This window comes from Balaenoptera ricei, chromosome 6 (genome assembly GCF_028023285.1).
Source record: "Balaenoptera ricei isolate mBalRic1 chromosome 6, mBalRic1.hap2, whole genome shotgun sequence".
NCBI lineage: Eukaryota > Metazoa > Chordata > Mammalia > Artiodactyla > Balaenopteridae > Balaenoptera > Balaenoptera ricei.
In genome coordinates, this window is record NC_082644.1 from 88,084,041 (window position 1) to 88,106,702 (window position 22,662).

A 22,662-nucleotide genomic window follows, 5' to 3' on the forward strand; every position below is an offset into this window, starting at 1 on the left:
CTGAAGTTCACTGTTTTCATTTAGTCTCCTGCACGGGGCGTTTGAAGAGCTCCTAACTGCACCATTTCCTTTAAACCTTTTAGAAGAAGAAAACACGTTGCACACTAATTGAGCAGAAAGTTCATTTTCCCTCCATCAGTCCTGAAAGGATGTGAAAGCCTCTGTGTAGTGAGAGCAAAGACGCAGATGGCCCCTCTCCCCTGCCTGCCCTTTGTCTCAGGCCGATGCAAATGCTGCCAGAAAACAGGGCCTGGATGGGAAGCCGGGAGGCAAACAAGCTTCTTCCTCTCTCTGGTCTCAGTTTCTCCACCTGTACAGGGCATTGGGCCAGGTGATGTAAAAGGTCTCTTTCTGTTCCCTAAATCCCAAGATTTCTGCTCAAGTGTACTTAATGTATGAGAGCTACTGTCCTGGACCAGGTTCTGGTTCTTGTAATCAACTCATAATGTGTGAAGATGTGGAGGGAGAGATAGAGGGTCAGCAGGACAGTGAGGGGGACAGAAAGGAATGCCTGTTGAAGTGGTCATCATCTTCAGGTACTGATCAAGAACTGGGAGATCAGAGAGGTTAAGTGACTTACCCAAGGTCACACAGCCAGAACAAGGGCAGCCTGGATTTGACTCTAGCCCTGTGATTTGAGTCTCAGTCATAACAATGCAGGATTTTCTCAAGTTGCAGCCTGCATAAATTCTAAAATCCCACCACCATAAAGGGGAGTAGATGCGGGCATGGACAGATCCAGACAATTCTCAAGGCTCTGGACCACATCAAGCTCTTTCCTCAATAACCCACGGCTCTCCAAAGTCTGTAACAAAGACAGTGGGCTACCACTCACTTAATGCCTGCTAGGCACATGGCAACCACTTCATGTATATCATCTCTTCAGGAATACCTCTGTAAAACCCATTTTATAGATGAGGAAATTGAGGCTCAGAGATGTAAAACCCATTTTATAGATGAGGAAATTGAGGCTCAGAGATGTTAAGTCCCTTTGTCCAAGACCATCCTGCTAGTAAGTGGTAGAGCTGGGGTTCAAGAGCCCAATCCAAACTGATCCAGAGCCCATGTCTTCTGCTGCACAGAGCTGCCTCTATCCTGGGGAGATGGGGAGGAGTTAGTGATGGGATATATTGAAAACTGTGGATTGGAAAGTAGGCAGCTTCTCTCCTCCTGGGCTGCTGTTTCCTCAGAAGGGGCAGTTCCTTACCCTGCCCATCCCCAACTGCCTCAACCCTCCTCACTTCCCAAGGCCCACGTCAAAACCCCTCCTCACTCCACCCCTTCCTGCCATCACTGTCTGCCTGGAGTCAGTCAGCTACCCCTGTGCCGGTCTGCCTGACCCCCACCTCTCTTTCTTCTGTACTCCCCCTCCTCCAGCCCTCACACCCACCTGGCAGCTCAGAGAGGTGCAGTCACAGGAGTAGACAGCCAGGAACCCAGGGCCCTGGTCAGCAGAGCTGGGCAGTGCCCCGGGCGGCACACACCTGCCTTTCTTGAAGCTTTGCCCTCAGGGGCAGGCTGGGGAGGAGAGCAAGTGGTGGTGATAGAGTCCTACATCCTGCAGCAGGAGGTCATGCTGGGCAGGGAACCCAACAATGGCCGGGAGGCTCTACTGTGGTCTGGGGGCTTGGCCATGGGAGCAGCCCCCATGGAGCTAAGAGGCTGGAGCCTCAGATGTCGACCCGACAAGGGGTGCTCAGACGGCAGAGGGAAATGAAGTCCGTGCTCCCTGCCGATGATCGAAGGGCGAGCAGGCTTTCCTCATCCCCCGCCCCTCCCCGCCCCACAAACCTTTATTATTTCTTGCTCCTGGCTGTCAGCAGCAACAAACTAAGATTAATCACTGGCCCGCCTGCCTAGACCCAGACATGCCTACTGTTTGAAAACTCTCTCCTCTACTATATAAATCAACGAGGGGAGAGAAGAAAGAAAAACAACTCTAACAGAAATGTGCCCCCAGCGCCCCTGGAACGCAGCCCATCAGCTCCTCTGGCCCTGCTACACTCACCACCCTCCCAGGAAGCATCTGTTGGGTGAAGACTGGTTGCCCAGCGGTCAGCACAAACCCCCAGCTCCAAGCAGGAACCTGATGGGCCTCGTTTAGCAATCAGAGCAGGAGGCATTTTCTTGTCCCGCCCCCTCCTTCCCACCTGGAGAAGGAGGTGGGGCCTTCCCACCATCCTTAGGACTGAGCAGAAAGACACCTTGTCCTGACCGTAGAGTCTTGGACCTGGAAGCAAATTTACGAATCAAATGCCAGACCCTCTTTCTATGGAATGGGGGAAGACACTCGCCCGTGTCATCCAGAAGCAGATATAGCCCAGACGCACCCCGAGGGCGCTTGACCTGGTGCAGTCCTGTCCACCTTGCTGCCTCCACGGCAATTTCTAAAGGCTCCGGGAAAGCTAGGAGGAGCGGAGACTGGCATGTACCTGCTGAGCTGCGTTAATTATTACAACAACTTCACGAGAGTGGCCTACATGGCTTTCTAGGTGATGATCAGGGAGGTAAAGTCATTGGCCGAGAACCACACAGCAGGTAAGAGATGGAGCTAGGATTCGAACCCAGGTATCTCTGGCTGCAGAGCCCATGCTTTTCCCTCTACATCTTTAAAAGGGCCGCCCTGGATCTCCCCTTGGGACGCGTACCCACGTGCTGCCCACCTCTTGGACTGTTCTAGCTCGAGTGGCATGTCTGTGGACACGTCGGGGAGACGGAGGCAGAGTAGTGTTCCATTTGACACCCTGGTTCATGAATGGTTCTAGAATACAGCTCTGGGGACATGACTGCGACGCTGCTCAAAACCTTCAGGAACGCTCCCTGCCCTACAGGTTAGAGTCCCCAGTTCCTCAGCCTGATGACTAGGGCCACCCCTCTCCTTGGCTCCCATCAATGTTATCTGTTGTTCTTACACAAGCTCTGCACTTCCTGCCTCTGTGCCATTCCCTCTGCCTGGCTGCCCTCTCTACCCTGTCCACAGGTCTAAGATCTGCCCAGCCTTCAAATACCCCCTCTTCTGGTTCCTTCCCTCTTTCACAGCCCTGAGCACTTTCTGCCTTGGGGAGCCTTAAACACGTTCTAGGAGTATCTGAGTTACCCGTGTAAATACCACTTCTTCCCCGCTTGGGCTATGAATTCCTGGAGACTGGAGCCCACTAAATAACAAGACACTGAAGGGGCAGAGTTTATGGGCTGAGGAAGGCTCCTGAGTGATCAGGGCTGAGTGGTACCCTGATGGAAAAAGGTCAGACCCCAGAAATGTCTCCTGAGGTCAGAATCTGGGCTACGCATTTGCAAGGATGCTGTGCAGTTTGCCTTTGGGGATTTGAAAGCTGAAGGCCCCTTCGTGAGGGCTCCCTGGGGCCATGTCCCCCACTGGAGTTGGGGCTCTCAGTGCTTAAAGAGAACAGGGCTGGGCCCTTCTCAAAGGAGCAGGGGCATCCCTGCTGAGGCCTCAGGAGGGCCACTCTGTCTGCCTCCATCCCGGGGGGGCACCCAGAGCAGGCAGAGCCTGCCCGGTGTACGAGGAGGCCCTGGCGTTCTCCCTGCCTCCCCGGCCCTCAGCGGCAAACCCTCTGGTCTTTGGAGTCCTGTTTCCCGCATCTTGTCCAGATTCCTTTGCAAAAACTCATGAAACTAGAACTTGCAAAGAGTCATTCATAGTCCAAAGTGCCTAAAGAACACTTTTAATGAGATTTTTCATCCCTTTCCCCCACTGTTTGCCTTTCCAAACAGTAAACTGTGTTAGAGGGTGATGTTTTCTTCCCAACTTCTAAAAGCTCAACCTTTCGCTTCCCCGAGGCTAGAGTGAGTGTAGCAGGGGTCAATGGTTGGTGCTGGGGCCAACGTGTGTGCTGATGGCTGAGAGGGCGCCAAGGGTCTGATGCCCTGTCAGGTCAGGCTGGAGAGGGGAAGAGGGAGAGTTCTGCAGAAGGAGGGGATGAGGGCAGTGTTCAAAAGCCATGAGGCAGGACCTCTGCAAGACTGCTTCACGGGTGGGGGCGTCTGCCATGGAGGGGACTTGGATGCGAGGAGGTGAGGAAGGCAGGCGCCGTCTTGGATTGCCACGGGTGCAGGGGTTTTTTGGTGAAGGGGCAGGTGGGTGGCAGCTTAGGCTGGTCCAGGGATCTGTCTGGTCCCCACAGTGGGAAGCAGTCGCCATCTCTCTTGTCAGTGTGGTCAACTGCCAGCTGGGGAGCTGGTCAGTCACAAATCCCCTCTGGGTCTCAGTCTCCCCAGCCATGAAGCAAAGGGACTGGACCAGGCAGGCCTTTACGGTCGCTTCAGGTTCGACACCGATGACCTTCTGGCTGGTGAAAGGAGTGCTTGGGAGGGGGTGGGGAGACACTGGGCTGGGTGGGAGTCCTCTGCCTCCACTCCAGTCTCGGCTGGTCGGTCAGCTTCCTCTACCCTAAGGTGAGAACGAGGATGGTGATCTCTGCCCTGGCCACCCCGTGGGGCTGTCCCGAGGTGAACGCGCAGGCTTTCTAAATCGTGAAGTGCTGTGGATTTGCAGGGTGGAAGTGGGGTTTAAGCATACAGGCGGGTGCCTGAGAGTGGGCACTTCAGTGGCCCCGTCACTAAGAACTGAGTCTCAGCTCCTCTGCAGGGCACGAGTCCTGCCCAGGCTCTTCTGCATCTCCAGGGCTTTGCCTGGCCTGTCCCCTCCACCTGAGATGCCCACCAACTGTCCCTGCCTGGGGAACGCCTACCCTTTCTTTAAGGCTCAAGTGTACCTCTGCGCAGCAGCTTCTCCAGACCCTCTCACTCCAGCACCAGCTCCGGCCCCCAACGGCCTCTGTGCAGACCTGCAAGCAACAAGGCCCAGACTGGGAGCTCTGCAGCCTGGGCTGGGCTGTCCTCACCTCTGCTCCCTCTGCTGCCCAGCCTAGTGCCTGGTACCGAGGGCTCTGATAAATATCTGCCGAGGGAAGAATGGGAGGGGTGGAGGGCCCTGTACTCTGGGGCCAGACTCCCCCAAACACTTTCCTCCACCCTAGAATACCCTCATAGCATGACCCAAGGCTCACATGATAACATAGCTGGAATTCCAATGTAAATTTGCACCTCACTCCTGATAATGCCACTCCCCACCCTACCCCCACCAGGCAGGCTTCGGGATGTGAGAGTCCCTGGACCTCCATGGTGGCTGGCAAAGCTGGCACTTGCCCCAAGCAGCCACGACATTCAGTACCAGGGCAGTTCCATTTGTGGTTGAGGTGATGAATGCCAGGTGTCACTCCCTGGCCGGCAGCCTGACTGGTCACTGGGAACTGAGGCTGCTCTGGAAAACAAGCCCACCTCCGCTTAGCGGGCTGCCCTGGCCAGCCACGGATGGCCTAGCCCTCCTCCCCACTTCTGGCCTTCTTCAAGAGAAAGCTGACCAGGTAAGACCACTCCTCTGGTGTTTGGGAGCTAATGGCTCCTGACAAGCACGCAAAACTAAACCCTCCACCTCCAGCACCCATGGGCAGAGATCAGTCATCCAAATTGCACTTCCTGATAATGAGAACTGACAGGACGGGTCCAGGAAGACAAACCTGGGCCTGACGGCAGAGTGCTCTGATCTGGGATCCCAGCGCAGGCCCCTGGGCTGCGCCCTCAGTCTCCTCCACCTCCTCCCCTCGCCTGGGAGGTGCAGGGGATCCGGCCACAGCACTCCAAGGACAATGGGTGGCTGAGCCCACGGGCAGGGGAACTCCCGAGAGCCAGAGACACTGAAAAGCATCTATGTAAGGAGAGCAGCGTCACCTCTCATGCACAGATGAGGACACAGGCTCAGAAAGGTGATGTGGCTGCCAAGGCCACAAGGCCAGCGAGTGGGCAAGCCCGGCCCCTGGACTATAAGCCTGTCACAGAGCAGAAGAGAATCAAGGAGCTCTCCATCTCAAGAGTGGTCCTACAGTCTAGGGAAGGGAGCAAACCAGGAACGAAAAGGGAATTATGCTCTTAGGACTTTGACAGAAACACTCTTCTGAAGACCCATCTGTGAGCTGGCATTTGGGCCTGTTTGTCTAACGGAGGGCATGGGCTCAGGGCACTGAGGAATGGACCACGTAGGCACTGCTGGCATGAGTACTCCTGCCACTGGCTCGAGATTCCTTGTGTGCTCCCATGCTGGCGCCTCAGCCCCGACACATCCCGGGAACTTGGGAGGCTGTTTCTTCCTTGCAGGCAGGGCTGTGGTGGGGTCACCAGGGGCCCCAGTGTCCAGCCAGGCCTGCCCAGTGCAGGGGCCCAGCATGCGCCCAGTGAATAAACAGAAGCGCGATGGGGCCCTGGCCCTCATGGTGAATGACTGGGCCTGGCATGGGGAGCCCCACCCTTTTCTCTGTGCATTCAATCAGCCCTCTTGGGAAGACGCCTCTGGCCTGGTCCCAGACAACAGGATTCCAGGAAGAATGAGATCCACTGAGGAACTCAGAGATTGCCAGCGTGATGAGAGTGAGGAAGCCCAGGGCGTGGGCAGGCTGTCTGGGTCAGCAGGGAAGGGTGGTGACACAGGAGTCCCATCTCTGATGTCACCTGCTTCTTTTACTTCTTGCAGTCCAGAAAGGCACAATTCACCTTGAGGTGGGAAGGTGAAGATATGTAAGCATCATTCATGGGCACCTGGGTTGCTAGGTTACCTCGAACAGTAAGGGAGGGAGGGGGCTGCATGGAGCAGTGGGGAGCTGAAGACCCCCTGGCCCTGGGCAGCACAGCCAGCGGTATGCACCTGTTCCCCACCGTGGCCCTCTGGCTTTGGCCGCCTCCAGCCCAGCCAGGGTTTAGTGTATTGAATTTTCCTGGGCTGCAATAACTGGCCTGATTCTTTAAGCTGTCAGGCCTGATGGTGGATGATGAAGCATGCACGTGCCGTTTGTCCTGAGTGCCCTCCCAGCTGCTTAGAAATCCCCTCCACATCCTCCCTGGCAAGGCGGTTGTCCAGCTCCTGGTTGCACACCCCCAGTGATGAGATGCTTGCTACTTCTTGAGGCAGCTTTGGATCGCTCTGATTCCTGATTGGCTCTGTTAGAGAACTGTGCCTCTCACTGACCTAGAATCTGCCTGCCCATAACTCTCCCATCTACCACTTCTGCCCTGATGTCCTTGAGAGATCTGTGGTTCCCCCACATCTCCACACACCCTCCCTTCTCCAGGCGGACTTCCAATGCCTCTGCTTCCTGCCCAGGCTCTGCTCTGCAGTTTATCACTGTCCCTCTCAGGTGGGGTCAGTCCTGAGCAGAGAACACAGGCCAATCTCTCTCTCCTTGGCTGCACTGACCCTACTGACTACACAACCCGGCCTGCACAGGGCTCTCCTGACAGCTGCATCCCAGCAGGCCCTCTCTCCATCACATGGCCTTGAACAATGGCGAGTAGAGCAGAAAGGAAGCAGGCAGAGGGCTGCACCACTCCTGGTGGTCTGTGCTGGCTGAAGGGCCTGGGTTTATACCCCAGTTCTGTCACTAATTCTTCAAATCCCTCCTCTCTCCAGGCCTCAGTTTTCCTGTCTGTAAAATGGATTTCAGACAATCCGTTGGGTTCCATCCAGTAACAGCACTGAATGATGAAGCCCTCAATTAAAAAACCCTTTCTTATGGCAGGGCCACCTATCCTGAAAGCAATGGCCTCGTATCCAGAAAGACCTGACAGGTGATAACGCCAGCAAGATTCTTCCTGGCTCTTCCCAGTGTTCCTCACAACCTTTGTGCGACACCTAAAAGTGAAACTTTCCCAAACAGCAACCTAGAACATAAGGAAAGGGTGGTTCTCACGGCGGCAGCAGGAACAGTGGGGAGTCAAACACCCGGCCTTGAGTACTGGTCCTGCCCCTTGGGCCAGCCATGGCCCCTCTCTCAGCCTTAGTTTCCTCATCTGCAAAATGGGGACAAGATGTTTCTCATCAAAGTGCTGTGTGAGGTTTGAGAGAGGGATGAGGCATGCTAAGTGCTTCTATACTCCCTGGCTCACCGTAGATGTGAAAGCTATTCTTGGATATTTAATATAAATTCTAGGAGAATGCCCCCCCTCTTTGTGGGGGGCAGAAACAGAGCACATAAAAACTCCTCTGTATCCCAGGAGAATAAGATCAATTGGAAAAGCGAGGCTTGAAATAACTCATGCTGGCAAGTTTCCTTGGGGGACACTGGCGGGTCTTCTTGCCCCAGACACTGGGGCCAGGCCACGCATCGCTGGAGGCTGCCAAGGGCCCAGAAAGTGGCCAAGGTGTACTCACTTCAGGGAGAGGGAGTAGTCGTGCCTGCTGGTCTGGCTGTTCCGGACAAGGTAGCTACACTCCTTGCAGAGTCGCAGCAGGTTCTCCGCATCTCCTCTGCTGATGGCTCCATGATACCATCTGCGGAGAAGAGACGGGGTCAGAACCCAGCAGAGACAGACCCCCCACAGCCGACACCCTGAAATCCGCTCCTCCCCGAGGAGGCTCAGCCTCTCTGAGGGCAGCTGTCGGCATCCCGGGCCTCCTTGTCACGAGGCAGTGCACGTGCGTTTGTGTGTGTGCATGTGCCTGTGCACATGTGTGTATCCGTGTGTTCAGTCATTCACTAGACATTGACCGAATGCCTGCCGCATGCAGGTCCTGGGGAGAGAACAGTGAGCAGACCTCTGCGATCTCCTCGCCATGAAGCTTACGGTCTAGTGTGGAGGCTATGGAGGAAACGAAGCAGGGTCGCCTGGCTTGGAGCTGGCGGGAGGGACTGCTATTTTAAGCAGCTGCCAGGGAAGCCTTCTGCAGAGAGTGACATTTCAGCGTGAACCTGAAGGAGGTGAGGGAGGAAGCCACGAAGGACAGCAGCTGGAGAAGAGCGTATATGGCAGAAGGAAGGGCAGCAAAGGCAGGAGTGCCTGGCATGTTTTGGAAACAGCAAGGAGGCCAGCGTGGCTGGAGTGAGGCAAGGCGGTGGGGTGGGTGCTGAGGCCGAAGAGGCCACGCGGCAGGGCTGGGTCGGGGGCCTTGCGCGCAAGGCAATGCAGGAACTCTGGCTTTCTCCATCTGAGTGACATAGAAGCCGTCAGAGGGCGCTGACAGGAAGGACACGTGCTGGCTCTGTGACATCTGTGGGACTAGTGGGCGGTGCTCATCACTCAGGAGAGCAGGCAGTTGGGGTGGGGGGGGTCACACCAGCGCTCCTGCCAAGTGCATCTGGCATCGACTGGGCACGTGGAAATCCCAGTGTCACTGCTTCCGGACAGCATGTGGTGAGTGGCAGAATCAGAAGGGAGGGGTGCAGTGGCAGATGCTTGACTGCAGGACAAAAGGGGAACGTTGATCTTCAAGACTGAAAAAGCTGAAGGTAAAATTTCAGTGGCAGAGTGAGGATCCTAAGATGCCGGTCAGTGGGTGTACTCAGAACGGGCCTCTGTTTACGTTACAGTCTCTGAGGGGCTGGGTCAGTGGGAAGGTGGCCAGAGATGGGGTCAGGAGGAGAACCAGAGGTGCTGGATGGTCAAGGATGGATCACACTTTGGCCGCTGAGTCACAGATGCAGCTCTGCCACTGGCCAGCCGGGCAGTCTGGGGCAAGTGGCTGAACCTGGGTACACCTCAGTTCCCTATCAAGTTAGGATCACTCCACCCTTGTTTTGGGGTTGTGAGGATTAAATGGGATGATGCATTGAAGGGCTGGTGCACAGCCTGCAATGGGGTGAGTTTCCACAAATGGCAGCTACGAGCATCAGCTGAAAGAGACTGAACTTGTTGACAGCTAAGGGTCACTTCCCCAACTATCATTATTTCAGGCTGCTGCTCGCCACGCAGACTGCATTTTAAGCTCCCAGGTGTATGGGGGAGGCTGCCTCCTGGACCTGCCCAGGAGTGCCCTGTGAACAGTACCCGTGAGAGTTCTGGTACAGACATTCTGCTTGGAGAAAAGTGTCGCACTGCCTTTCTCTGCACTTTCTGCCATTTATAAGGCAGTGTTCTGAACAGTTAGCAGCAGTGGGAATGACATAATTATAACCTAAAAAAACCCCAACCAGCTCTAGGAAAGCAAGGACTGGAGAGTGAGTATGATGTGAGTATCCCCATCCAATGAGCATGTGACCGAGTCACTGTTCGCCCAGGAGGTGACCGCTCACACTCCCAGAGATGTGAAGGCTCAGGATATGCTTAAGAAAGGATACATGACTGTGTTTGAGAGAAGAGGTTAGACAAGGATGGAGCTAACTTTAGAAATAAGAGCTAACAGTTTTGCCATGGTTGCTTTCCTGGGAAATTTCACCTGTGTAACACAGCCCCAGTGAGCTGACAAAACGTTGTTTTATTCGGAAAACAAGTTTCAGCTATTTGAAGCAGAGCCTCAGGGAAGGCCTAGATGTGGTCTCCAGGGAAGTGCTGTCCGCATCCGCCCCCTGAACACAGGACAAGTGGCACTAAGGGAGGTGGTGGCAGACAGGCCTCCGGGGGCTCTGGATCCTCATTAAGGGTAATCCCTGGTGGGTAAACAGGATAAGCTGCTGGTTCCTTCCCCCGCTGCTCCAGTCACTCCACACGGAGAGAAAGGCAGGGGACTCAGGGTCGAGGATCAAAGGAGAACCAGGAGTTTGGGAGAGATGGGGCAAAGGACACTAGACTGGAGGATGGGGAGAGGGCAGCCACTGGCCAGACTGTCAGCAGGAGGATGGCCACCAGGAGACAGGATGGGCCTGGGTGGTCCTTGGGGTTGGGGGGCACGGCTGGGGACTAACCCCTGCGCCCGAGGAGGCTTTGTCTGGACTGAAAAGAGATTCCAGGCAGCAGGCCATCTTGGGGATGTGCTGGACTTTGCAGAGCTGGCCACTCAGGCCGGAACCATAGGGATTAAGAAGACTCAACCATAGCCATCCAGTCCAACCAATATCCATGAGCTCATCCAATATTTTCTCACCACTTACTACACCCTTAATCTCACAGGACTAATGCAGGGAGATGGAGAATCAACAAATAGATTCAGGAAACAATGTCAGATAGTGACAAGTGCTATGTAGGAATACTGCGTTTGTGAGAAGGCAGTGACTGGGGCAGGGGAGGTGCCTACTATGGAATGAATGGACAGGGGAGGACCCCAAGGAGATGGCATTTGACCTGAGAATCTGCACTGTGAGAATGAGTCGATCATGTAAAGAGCCAAAGAAAACACGTTCTCTGCAGAGGAACCAGCAAATGCAAAGGTCCAGAAGTAGGAATGAGCTTGGGGTGTTCACGGAGCAGAAAGGCAGCAAGAATGGTCCAGCACTGTGAGTGTGGTGAGTGGTACAGGATGAGGATGGAGAGGAAGGCAGGGTCCAGTTCCCTGAGGCCTTGTGGGCCAAGGGAAGAAGTCTGATTTTATTCTAAGCATAGGGAGGGCAATGAGAGTTTTAAACAGAGATGCTTAAGAGATACTTGCTCTGGATGATCTTACAAAAGGTAAGCCAGGCTTCCCTGAAGAGCGGCCAGAGGGGAAATGAAGCAGGCGACAAGAGAGGAGGCTTCTGCAGTGGTCCAGATGGGAGGATCTGAGATAAGAAGATGGATGGATTCGGGCTGTGTTATGGATGGAAAATTGGCAGAACTTAGTAATGTACTAGATGCTGGTATAATGCAAACAAAGGAATCAAGATGACTCCAGGGTTGTGGCTTGGGCAACTAGGTAGATGTGATGCCATTTGTGGAGGTGGGGAAGTTGGGGAGGAGAGGGTGTCCAGGAGAAGATCAGGAGTCCAGTTTTGAACGTGTTAAATTCAAGATGCCCATTCATCAGCCAAGTGAAGATTCCACGAAGGCAGCTGGACGTAGGAGTTGGGAGTTCTGGGAGAGGTGTGGGCTGGGGAAGTGCACTGGTGAATCACCACCAGCATCCTGAGACTACCCAGGGAAAGCATGTAGCTGGAAACTGAGCCTCGGACAGTCTAACCTTCAGGTCAGGTTGAGGCAAGGATCCCGCGGGGGAGGCAGGACCAAAACCAGGAGCAGAGACTGTCTCCGAAGGAGGGAGCTGTCTACTGTGCTGGCTGCCACAGAGGTCAGAGGAGGTCACCTGGTGACCCGGGCAGAAAAGGGAAGCAGATTGTGGTGGGTGAGAGAGTGGCAGGTGATGGAAGGGAGAGAGGACGTGCTGACAAACGTGGGGAAAAGTTCCCAAAGTCCCTCTTTGGGGACTTTGTCCATTGAGTGGACAGCTAGCTATTTACTGAGCACCTACTATGTGCCAGGCACTGTTCTAGGCACTGAGCAGTGGTGACCTAGGCAAGTTCCTGCCCTCATGGAGCTTATGTTCCCAACAGGGGCTAGAGCCAGAGGGGGATGTCCAGTCAGGATTACTTCTTTATTTGCTTTAAGAAGTTCATGACTGGCACATGTTTATATGCTGATGATAATAATGACGCAGGACGGAGGGGGCGGTGGGCTGCCTGAAGAAGGACGGGAGCAGTTGCCCTGAGTACCTGAGTAGCCTTTCCACCGTCCCAGGAGAGCAAGCAAGTGGTAGGGGTACCCGGGCAGATGTGTGACTGTCCACCCTCAATAACCCTCTAAGACTGGGGCACACTGCTCAGTGTCCCCATGTTCCCTCTCCTCTGTGCTAGGGTGGAGAGAAGTCGGGGCTTGAAGGGGCCCCCTAATCTCTGAGGCAACACCAGTCCAGGTGGGGGATACAGTGAACCTGGGTCCTCAGGCTCCGCTGGAAGTGGGATGTTATTTAAGCCCATCTCTCGGGTAATGAGGCAGGGTCTCCACCAGGCCAGAATAATCCCAGAGAGATGAGATGAGGGGGGATGGGAAAAGCCAGTCATGACTCTGGACTTGGCCGAGGGCCTTGTTGGGTGGGAACAGGAAAGGAAAGGCAGAACTGCCCTCAAGGGGCCCATGAAGTTCCATCTGGGGGTGGGAAGAGGGTAGGCTGGGCCGCTGACCCCAGGCAGTGATACAGTGTGGAGAGAGGAAGCACAGGGCCAGGAATCAGGAGATGCGCACTCTAATCCCAATTGGACAGACTTGACAGTGGCCTTGACCTTCTATGAGCCTCAACAGTGACTCCATGAACTGGCTGCTGAGACTGACCCAGGCAGACCTGGGTCAGGATGCGTGCTGAATAGCTCCCAACTCCCAGGGATCTCTGGATCATATTTTGTTTGTTGATTAAAAAGCTCACAGTTTAATCAGAAATAAGCAAAACCTGCCACCCAATCTGTGTGGCTGTGAGAAGTGATTAACACAACACCCGCTGGGAGCGCACCCCACCTCCAATGTGCTTGGTATAGCAGGCGCAGGGCTGTCACAAAGGAGCCTGCAGCACACGCTTAAAAAGGGGCACAGGAGCACATGACATCATTCGGAAAACTCTGCATCCTGCTCAGCAAGGGAGCATTTCCTGTGAGGGATGCACTGCCGGCCGGGTGAGACCAGAATCCCCTGGGCGGAGACTAACATAGTACATAACACACACAATAAAGTCTCGTAAGGAACCGGCTTGGTTCAGCTAATCTCTTGGCCTTACTGAGTGCCTATTCTGTGCCGGCCATGTGCTAAGGGTGAGGGAGAAGTGTATATGAGAGGAAAGTGAGGGGAGAGTGTAGGGTTGAGTCATGGAGTTCGAATCCTACCTCTGCACTCTGAGCCATGAGATCCTAGCCAAGGCTCCACATCTCTTAGAGCCCCGATTTTCTCATTTTGCAATAAGATGATAACCCCATTTATCCCACATTCGCTTGTTAAGAGGATGATACACCTGATGGTGCCAGCACAGGATCCAGGACGTGTTTTATTAAGTTCCTGGAGAAGCTCACTCTAGGGTAGGTATGTGGAATGATGAGAAACTGAAAGAGCAGTCTGGGGGCAACTCACAGAGTGAGTGGCAGATGGGATATGGGACTTTATCCTGGCGGTGATGGGGAGCCACTGAAAGTTTCAGAGCAGAGCAGGGACCTGACACCCCAGCAGAGAAGGGAGATGATCATCACGGTCAAGGGGAGGGGCAGTAAACACTGACCAGCGGTGTTGGGGAGAAGCAGGGAGGGAAAGGGGCAGCAGGGATGGGACTTGGATGCCGATTAAAGCTGGGAAATCTCTGGGGAAAACCCAAATCAAGAGTGTCCAGGTCTTGCCCAATTAATATCAAGCAGATGTGGGGCAAAACCATCACTACAGCTACAAAAATAAATCTAATATACAATTAGGCAGCAAGATTTAGTATACATTCAGCTTTTCAAAAACTCATTTGCTGGATGATGAAATTAGAAAGGAGCATATAAGAGTGAGGGGTGCACCATGTGGACGATTTCACAGAACTTCCTACTAGCCAACCAAAGGAAGGCAGGTGATACAGTGTGGAGAGAGGAAGTACAGGGCCAGAAATCAGGAGACACGCACTCTAATCCTAATCGGACAGACTTGACAGTGGCCTTGACCTTCTATGAGCCTCCACAGTGACTCCATGAACTGGCGGCTGAGACTGGGCTTTGCTCCCTAAGAACTTACATTTGCTTCTCCAGTGGGACAGCAGGATCCACTCTCTCTCCCAGAATCCCACAGAACTCAGGGCTCCCATGTTTGATGGGCTTGAAGCCCCCTCCGGGAGCTCGAAGCTGGCGCCGCCGGTCCCGGGAAGGCGAGGGGGATGACTGCCGTTTCTCACTGCCGTTAAACTGGGCTGTGGGGGAGAGAGAGAAAGAGCACGGTTACCTGGTTACCCAGAGCTCAGCTCAAGGAGTGGCACATAGTGGGGTCACGGTTGATGGTTTTCGCTGGGGCTTTACAACTTGCAGGCAGAAGAGTTCCAGGCAACGAACAAACATGGTTCAAAAGACATGGGCTTCCTAAAACGGGACAAGCATGTGCCATCAAAAACAGATGGTGCATTCGAGAGGCTGGTTGAATCCCCAGAGGCCACTGAGCTCAGCCTTATCCCCAAAGGAACCCTCCTGCAACCTCCATCAAAGGGGACACGGCACTCCCAGAGGGGGCACAGTCCCCTAGACAGTTCCTCCTCATTTTCTGCCAAAAACCTGTCTCAAAGTGGCTCCTCTCCTCCTCCCATTCTCCCATCCCACCTGAGGTGGCACGGGCCACATCTGCCCCCTTTCTCCTAGGACAACCCTAGAGAGTTCTAATCGAGGGTCATGTTGCATCACCCAAGTCTGCTCCTTGTCCTGGACCCAGCACCCAGGGGAGGCTGGAGCAGTGCCCGGCACAGCGGAATGGGTCCTCCAGTGTGCCTTCCTCCCGCCCTGGACCTGTGGGAGTGTTGTTCACTCCACGGCTGGGGAGGATGCCTCTTGAGGGCAGGACCCTGGAGACACCCCACAAAAAGCAGAAAATACTGAGCTAAAACTGGAGTTGCCAGACATGTTCCTGGAGACTGGCTAGTCCACCTTGCAAGTTATCTCTCTGGGTTTCAATTTCCTCATCTGAAAAGTAGGGATAACGACCGTACCCACCTCATGGGATTGTTGTGAGGATTCTGCCAGGTGATGTACAGCCATCTTAGCAGAGCGCCTGGTGTGCAGTCTGTGCTCAGTCAACGCTATTATAAATATTTTCTTTTATTATGATTTATTTTATTATTTTTATTATCATGTCTGCTCAATGTGGACACAGTACTAAGCACTTCACAGAAGCTTCCAAACTGACTTGAGTCCCCCCTCCTAAGCTGGCCAGTGACCGGCTGTGTGCCTTGGCTAAGCTGCTCAACTCTCTGAGGCCCCATTCCCTACCTTACCAGGCTGCTGTGGAGATCACATGAGGGACTACATCCTATGGGCCCAGCATACACAGTGCGCTTAGCAAGCTGGGCCAGGGCCTGCGGAACAATGTTCCCAAGGCCACATCAAGGTGCAGGCCCATGGACACACAATGGTATAAAATCTCCCCCCAACCAGCAAGCGTGGATGTGGCCAGCTGTCCTCCAACTCCAGCCGCACGGCAATCAACCTCACATTCACAGAAGGTGCTGGGAAACCCCTGCCCTGACAGTGGTGATGTGCTGTCCACGGGGGCGGAGGACTGTGTATGAACCTGCTGTGTGTCTCAGGCACGGAGCAAGATCATCCATCAGGACTGCGAAGCATTTCCATCCCTCCAAGACACTCTTCTCTGTTAATCACTACAGAAAACAGAGGGAAGGGGCGAGGAGGTTCCTGCCAATGGAAGGCCCTAAACAGGTGGGACCCATGTGTATGTGATCACTCTCATGATTGCAGTGGGGTCCAGCAGGCTGTCCACCCTAGACTCTCATTCACATGTGCCAGGCACAGTTCAGGGCTGGGGAAACAGCAGTGAGCAAAACAGAAATCCCTGTCTCTGGAGCTCAGGGTCCAAGTGAGGAGAGATAGACGACAAGTGAAATGAGTCAGATCCACAGCACACCAGCTGGTGCTAAGTGCTCTGGAGAAAACAAAAGCAGGACAGGGCAGGCCTCTTGAAGGATGGCATCTGAATAAATGACTGGAGGAAAGGAGGGCCGACCCACATGGACATCTGGGGGAAGGACATTCCAGGGAAAGGAAGAGCAAATTCAAGGGCCTTGAATTTAGGAACAGGCCAAGGGTGACAGAGAAACAACACAGCCCAGGGCAACTGGAGGGATTGGGGGGGCGGGGGTGGGGGCAGGGTTTGAGGCTGAGGGGAGTGGGAGGGAGCAGGGCCAGGTGGTGGGGCTTTGGAGGCCTTGGGAAGAACTTCGGTTTTATCCTGAGAGAAATGAAGAGCCATTCTGATGTTCTGACGGCGGGGAAGGCTTTTGACCTGGCACTTTTTAACAGGATTGCTGGACTGACAAGGGATGGAGGACACGGGTATATGGGAACTCTCCGTACTTTCGTCTCAATTTTGCTGTGAACCTACTTAAAAAAAAAATTGTGAATTAAAAAGAGAGCAAGATGGAAGGGGAGCAAGGCCGAGCAGTGAAGAAGCTCCTGCAGGATGGGCTGGCATGGGAGAGGTGGGTGGAAGTGACCGTGAGAAACCAGATTCCGGCAGAGGCACAGGACTGGTCTGTGTCTTCAGACTGGAGTGAGAGTGAGACAGAAGATCAAGGTCACTTACAGGCTTTTGGCCTGGAGGATGGGGCTGGCATCGCCCAGGTGAAGAAGACTCACAGAAAACTCTAAGCTCCATGAGAAAGCAGGATGGAGGCCAAGCTCCAACCTCCAGACACCCACAGCCTGTGACGCCAGGACAGGCAGTGTGGAGTAGGGGCAGAGCGAGGACTGGCTGGGGGCTCCTGCCCTCCTCTCCAGCTACGGGTCTGTTCTGTGTCCAACCACAGGGACAGACAGCAAGATGGCAATGACCTCAAGGCCCTTGTAGGGAATACGTCCTGGGGTTGTGTGTCAGAAAGGGCTCTTCCATTTGGCTGATGAGCTGGGCTTTCACAGTGGTGATAGGGGGTGAAGCTCAGAGCTGGGGCCCTGGCACACATGTCACCACGGGCCCTTCCCTGGCTTCCCAGGAGCCCAGCTCCCCCACCAGGGCTCCCACTGAACCACACCAGCTCTCATGGCAACCAGTCAAATGGGGTATATGTTCTGGGAGGGGGCGTGAGGAAGAGGTGAAGCAGGTTCTGACCTGAGCCCCCTAACTTGCAGAGTCCTGGATGGGTGACCTTGGGCAGCGGTGAGCACTGGGATCGGGTAGACAGGTGAGGGCCTGGTCACCCTTCTAAAGAGCTGAGCCTTGATCCTACGATGGGTTGAATGAAGGAATGCCATTCTTCATATTGGGCTTTAGAGATGTCTCTGACTGCTGATGGAGGGTGGGTTTGGGGGCAACCCTGGAGGCAGAGAGACCAGTTAGGGAAGCCTGAATCCCTCAGTGATGAGAGGGATGCGGGAGGCGACTCCAACAGGACTTGATTACGTGTGGGGCGAGTCAGGGAAGACCCCTGTGTGATGCCACACTGAGACGGAGATCAGGGCACAGCAGGGGATGGGGGCAGGGAGCACAGGGCCAGTGTTTACTTTCCCACGAAGCCTCCCTTCTGCTAACTTTCTGGTGTCGGGAATGGAGAGTAGGCAGTTCAGGCCTCTGGCCCCTGGGGGTGAACAGTGCCGGAGTGGGCAGAGGAGTGGGGGTCGGGGAAGGGGCTAGGTGGGAGATGAGGTTCTAGGCTTAGTTTTGCCACAGGCGGAGGAGAGGGAGAAACCAGATGAATTGTAAGGCACTTTCACCTCTGACAACCTGGGTGTTCCACCGGCTAAAATCAGAATTGGGGGCTCTCTCCCAGTATACAATCCCACGACACACCTCCTGGCACAGAAGGTGAAAAGAGAGGCATGGAGCATGGAACACTGATCATGGAAGGAACCCAAGCTCTCACGACCAACGACCTGGCAACCTGTCTCGTCTCAGATCTCACCAGGTCCCTTTCCAGGCCGTGCTCTCTGCCTGTATTACCAGGACACCCTCCCCTCCCCACTGCCCACCTGACTGACTCCACTTGCTCTTCAGGGGTCACCTCTTCCAGGAAGCCTTCCCTGGCCTCACCTCCTTCCCAGACTCCCCTTGATCTCAGCCTATGGTACCCTAATTGCCAGTTTCCTTGTTTGGCTCCTCATGAGCCCCTCAAGGGCAGGGGCTACACCATATTTGCCCCTACCCCCCATGCCTAGAGCATGCCCACAACATAACAGGTGTTCAAAGAATGACTGAATGAAGAAACTTAATGAGCTGCTGTTTCACTGTACTGGGGAAAAATATCGGTTTTCATACCAGATAAATTGGATAAAACCTAATAATGTCCCAGTCAACACTGTAAATCCCCACTGAATTAATTCATACATTCACTTGCAAGCTTAATAATATAGCCATACATTTTAGAGGGAACAGGTGGTGATGAATGACAGGCTTAATTAGGCAAATCATTCCACCTAAAATAAAAATATACAAACTCCAAGTGATTCAGCAGCACAAGAAAAAAAAAAGTTAAGAACAAAAGCTCCAAACACAACTGCTTTCATTCCTTCTAATTAAGCTTCTCTTTAATCTGCAATTTAAAAAGACAACTCTTTTAATTTAGCGATTTTCTGCAAAAGATAAAGGAAGACACAGCCCTCAAAAGAATATCTGCATTTAGAGAAAAAATACGCCACCCCTGTGAGTTGTTAGAATGACAGTATCTAATTAATTCCACCTATAGGCAATTACAAACAGAAGTCAGAGTTCTGAGGGAGGGAGGGGAGACTCAGACGGGCAGGGACAGGCCTCTGGAGCCCTTTTGCCTTTGGTGTGATGATGGGGACCAGTATCCTGGTGGCAGTGGGAGAAGTGGCCCGGTTGACAGCTCTAGCAGCCTGTCTCCCAGGCGGGTGAGGTGGTCCTTCGTGATGTCCCAAATGTCCTTCCAAAAGCTCTGGTCTAATGACACATCTCATTCTTTAAGACCCAGCTCAGATCTTCCGGGAGGCCCTTCCTCCTTGCAGATTAGCCTCTGCTGCTGGTGGTCCCCTTCCTACATGTATTATAGATTTTATACCAATCAGCCTTGAAGTTGGGTCATTGTCAATGACAGAAGACGGCATTTCCAGGCGCCCACGCGAGCTCTAACCCTCACGACAACCCTGCCACCCTGTGGGCAAGGGAGTGGGGGCCCGGAGGAGGGGAGGAAGAACTCCTCCAGGGTCTCAGAGCTAAGGAGCAGGGCTGGCTGGGCAGGAGCTGTGCCTCACTCATTTAGTCTTTGAAATGACCACCACCTGTATGAAGTCTAGAAGCTTCGAAGGTCTGGCACAAAAGTCCCCCTTCCACAAAGCCTCCCCTGATCCCACCTGCTGAGAACTACCTTCCTCCTGGGCGGCTCACGGCACTTGGCCCTTCTCTTGTAGCTCAGTGGGCTCCCAGCCACTCTTCCCCAGTCAGCCCGGGTGTTCTGCAGGAGCAGCGCCTGGGATTTATTTTAGGCCTCTTTTTCCTCTCCAATCTCTTGTCTGTCCCTAAACTGACTGTAGTGCTGGGCATAGAGATGGTATTTAGTGAATGTTTGCTTAGATGAAGTAAATGTGTTCCTTCAGGATCCAGCTCCTTCCTGTTTATCATTCAGGGCTGGCCAGAGAGATCAGGTTCCAAAATGCCAAAGGGCCTCTAAAGCACAGGTCTCTGGGCTCAGAAACTCTTGCTGGCTCCTACTTCCCTGGGACGGAGAACTCACTCTGGTGCTTGAGGTCCTCTGTGACTTGGTGACAACCTGACCTTCTGGATGCATCTTCCCCTAAAAAACCCCTCTAGGTTCCACACCCACCCCTAGGCTCCAGTCACAAAGAATGGCTGGTCCCAAATCCATCATCTGCTTTCCTGCCTCTAGGACTTTGCTATGCTGTGCCTGTCCGATAGAATCCCTTGCTTCACTATCTCTGTGTGCAAAAGTCCTAGCCATTCTTCAGTTCAGCTTTAATGTTACCTCCTGGGGGGAAGTTTTGTCCTAGACACCCCCCCCCAGGTAGAATTCCTTTCTCCTCTTCTGAACCCCGCCTCCCCTGTCTGTGCCGCTGTCTGACCCCGCACCAGTCTGTATTACAGTGCGTTATGTAGGTGTCTTCTCAGAACCGGATGGAGATGGGGCCTCGTGCCTCAGCCTCTTCTGAACTTCCCCATGCCTGACACACAGCCCATGGGCTGCAACAAGGCCAGAGAACAGAGGAACTGCGGCGGCTCAGCATCATGGAAAGGACGTGGACTCTGGAGTTAGGAAGATCTGGGTTTGAACCTTGCCTCTGCCACTATTGTGTGACTTTGGGCAAGACTCTAAACCTCTCTGAGCCTTAGCTGCCTCTTCTGTAAAACAGGGCTGACAATACCTATACCATAAAGGATTGTGGAGGTGGTTAGTAACAGATGATGTACCAAAGTCCAGGCAGGCCCCCTGTACATGGTGGTCCCTTCTCCCCATGGTCACATCCATGCTCAGAGCAGCTCCTTTTCATGTACTCAAGAAGATAAAGTACCTTGTATCAGAAACCATCTTCTTCTCCAACCTGTGCTGGAATTCCTAAGTTGGAAGCTCCAAGAGGACAGGACATATTCTGTGTTTTTCAAAGACGAATTCCCAGTGCCTAGAACAGTGCCTGATATATAGTAGATGCTTAGAATCTGTTGAGTGAATGAATCTCCATCCAGATTTATGGTCAGCAGGACCAAAAATCCTCATTCATCAATCAAGAAAGGAAACTTAAGGGCTTCCCTGGTGGCGCAGTGGTTGAGAATCTGCTTGCCAATGCAGGGGACAAGGGTTCGAGCCCTGGTCTGGGAAGATCCCACATACCACGGAGCAACTGGGCCCGTGAGCCACGATTACTGAGCCTGCGCATCTGGAGCCTGTGCTCCGCAACAAGAGAGGCCCGCGCACCACGATGAAGAGTGGCCCCCGCTTGCCACAACTAGAGAAAGCCCTTGCACAGAAACGAAGACCCAACACAGCCAAAAATAAATAAATAAATAAATTTTAAAAAATAAAAAAAATAAAAAAAAAAAGAAAGAAAACTTAAGAGCTGGACTCCCCACCCATTTTTTTAAACTATTATTTTAAAATAGTTTTGAAAAATGGCTTGACCTTTACCGAGCGCTTCCTGTGCATGGGCAAGCATACGTGAGGACCCGACGTGACATTCTCTTCTGACCCTCACAACGAACCGAGGAGGCTGGTGCAACTTCACCTACATTTTTTTTTTAATTATTTATTTTTTCAATTTTGGTAAGTGCAGTTTATTTATTTTTGGCTGCACTGGGTCTTTGTTGCTGCGTGCGGGGGGCTACTCTTCTTGGCGGTGTGCAGACTTCTTATTGCGGTGTTTCCTCTTGTTGCGTAGCACGGGCTCCAGGCACTCCGGCTTCAGTAGTTGCAGCACGCAGGCTGAGTAGTTGTAGCTCACGGGCTCTATCTAGAGTGCAGGCTCAGTACTTGTGGTGGGCATGTGGGATCTTCCCGAACCAGGGCTCGAACCCGTGTATCCCTGCATTAGCAGATGGACTCTCAACCACTGCGCCACCAGGGAAGTCCCTTCACCTACATTTTTATGAACGGGGCCTGGTGCGGGCGAATAGCCTGCTGCAGCAGATAGAAGCAGGCTGTCACACCAGGCAGCGAGCCCCGGACCCCAGTCCCTGTCCCTCTGCTTTGGGATGGAAACACTGGGCAGCCTCCTGGAAACCCTGGAAAGCCTCTAGAAGTGCCCCTCTCTGGGGACGGGCAGAGAGAGAAGAGTCGACAGTCTGCCAAACATCCCCCAGCCCTCTGGGCGGACCACGAGTGTGGATGGTGGCCCCTAAGGACAGGGATCATTCACAGGGAACCGGAAGGGAGCAAAGGGGGCCCAGGGTCTTGGGTCCCAGGTGAGGCCTGCGATGTGCTCCAGGTTCAGTGGCTGCTTCTTTCTGGCTGGCCTTGAGTCTCCGGCCCTCCCAGTTCTCTAGTACAGGACAGAGTCCTTTAAGCATAAGGCAACAAGGATTAGAGAACTGAAAACAAAACCCTGTGCACGGAGCTCTCAGGTGCTAAAGAGGCTTCTTTAGGCCCCGTGTGGATGAGGTGGGAGTGAATACGGGGCTGACAGGAGGGGCCTGCACAGTGTTCCAGGCCTGGTGTTTGTTCATGGATGTCCTATGACTCTGAAAACACAAGGGCACAGAGAACAGAATGAAGGTGCCCAAGGCATCCTTTCCACACAGTCCTGGGCACTGATTCCTCCACACCGCTGAGGGCCGGGTGGGTTTGTA

General features: G+C 53.7%; 1 protein-coding gene across 4 annotated transcripts in view; it reads right to left on the reverse strand.

The window, feature by feature from the left end:
* SHB (SH2 domain containing adaptor protein B) overlaps nt 1-22,662 on the reverse strand; it is a 133,304-nt gene that overhangs the window by 14,943 nt on the left and 95,699 nt on the right. Inside the window, exons 3-6 of one of the 4 annotated variants that reach the window (XM_059925120.1) lie at nt 14,437-14,608; nt 8,222-8,341; nt 4,737-4,808; nt 1,827-4,411 (exon numbers count right to left, since the gene is read on the reverse strand). In XM_059925120.1, coding sequence (XP_059781103.1) covers nt 4,273-4,411; nt 4,737-4,808; nt 8,222-8,341; nt 14,437-14,608 — 503 coding nt within the window. In that variant the 3' untranslated portion in view covers nt 1,827-4,272. Of the gene's footprint in view, nt 1-1,826; nt 4,412-4,736; nt 4,809-4,829; nt 6,568-8,221; nt 8,342-14,436; nt 14,609-22,662 lie in introns of those variants that run through there. The other 3 variants (XM_059925117.1, XM_059925119.1, XM_059925116.1) reach the window with 3 other exon arrangements.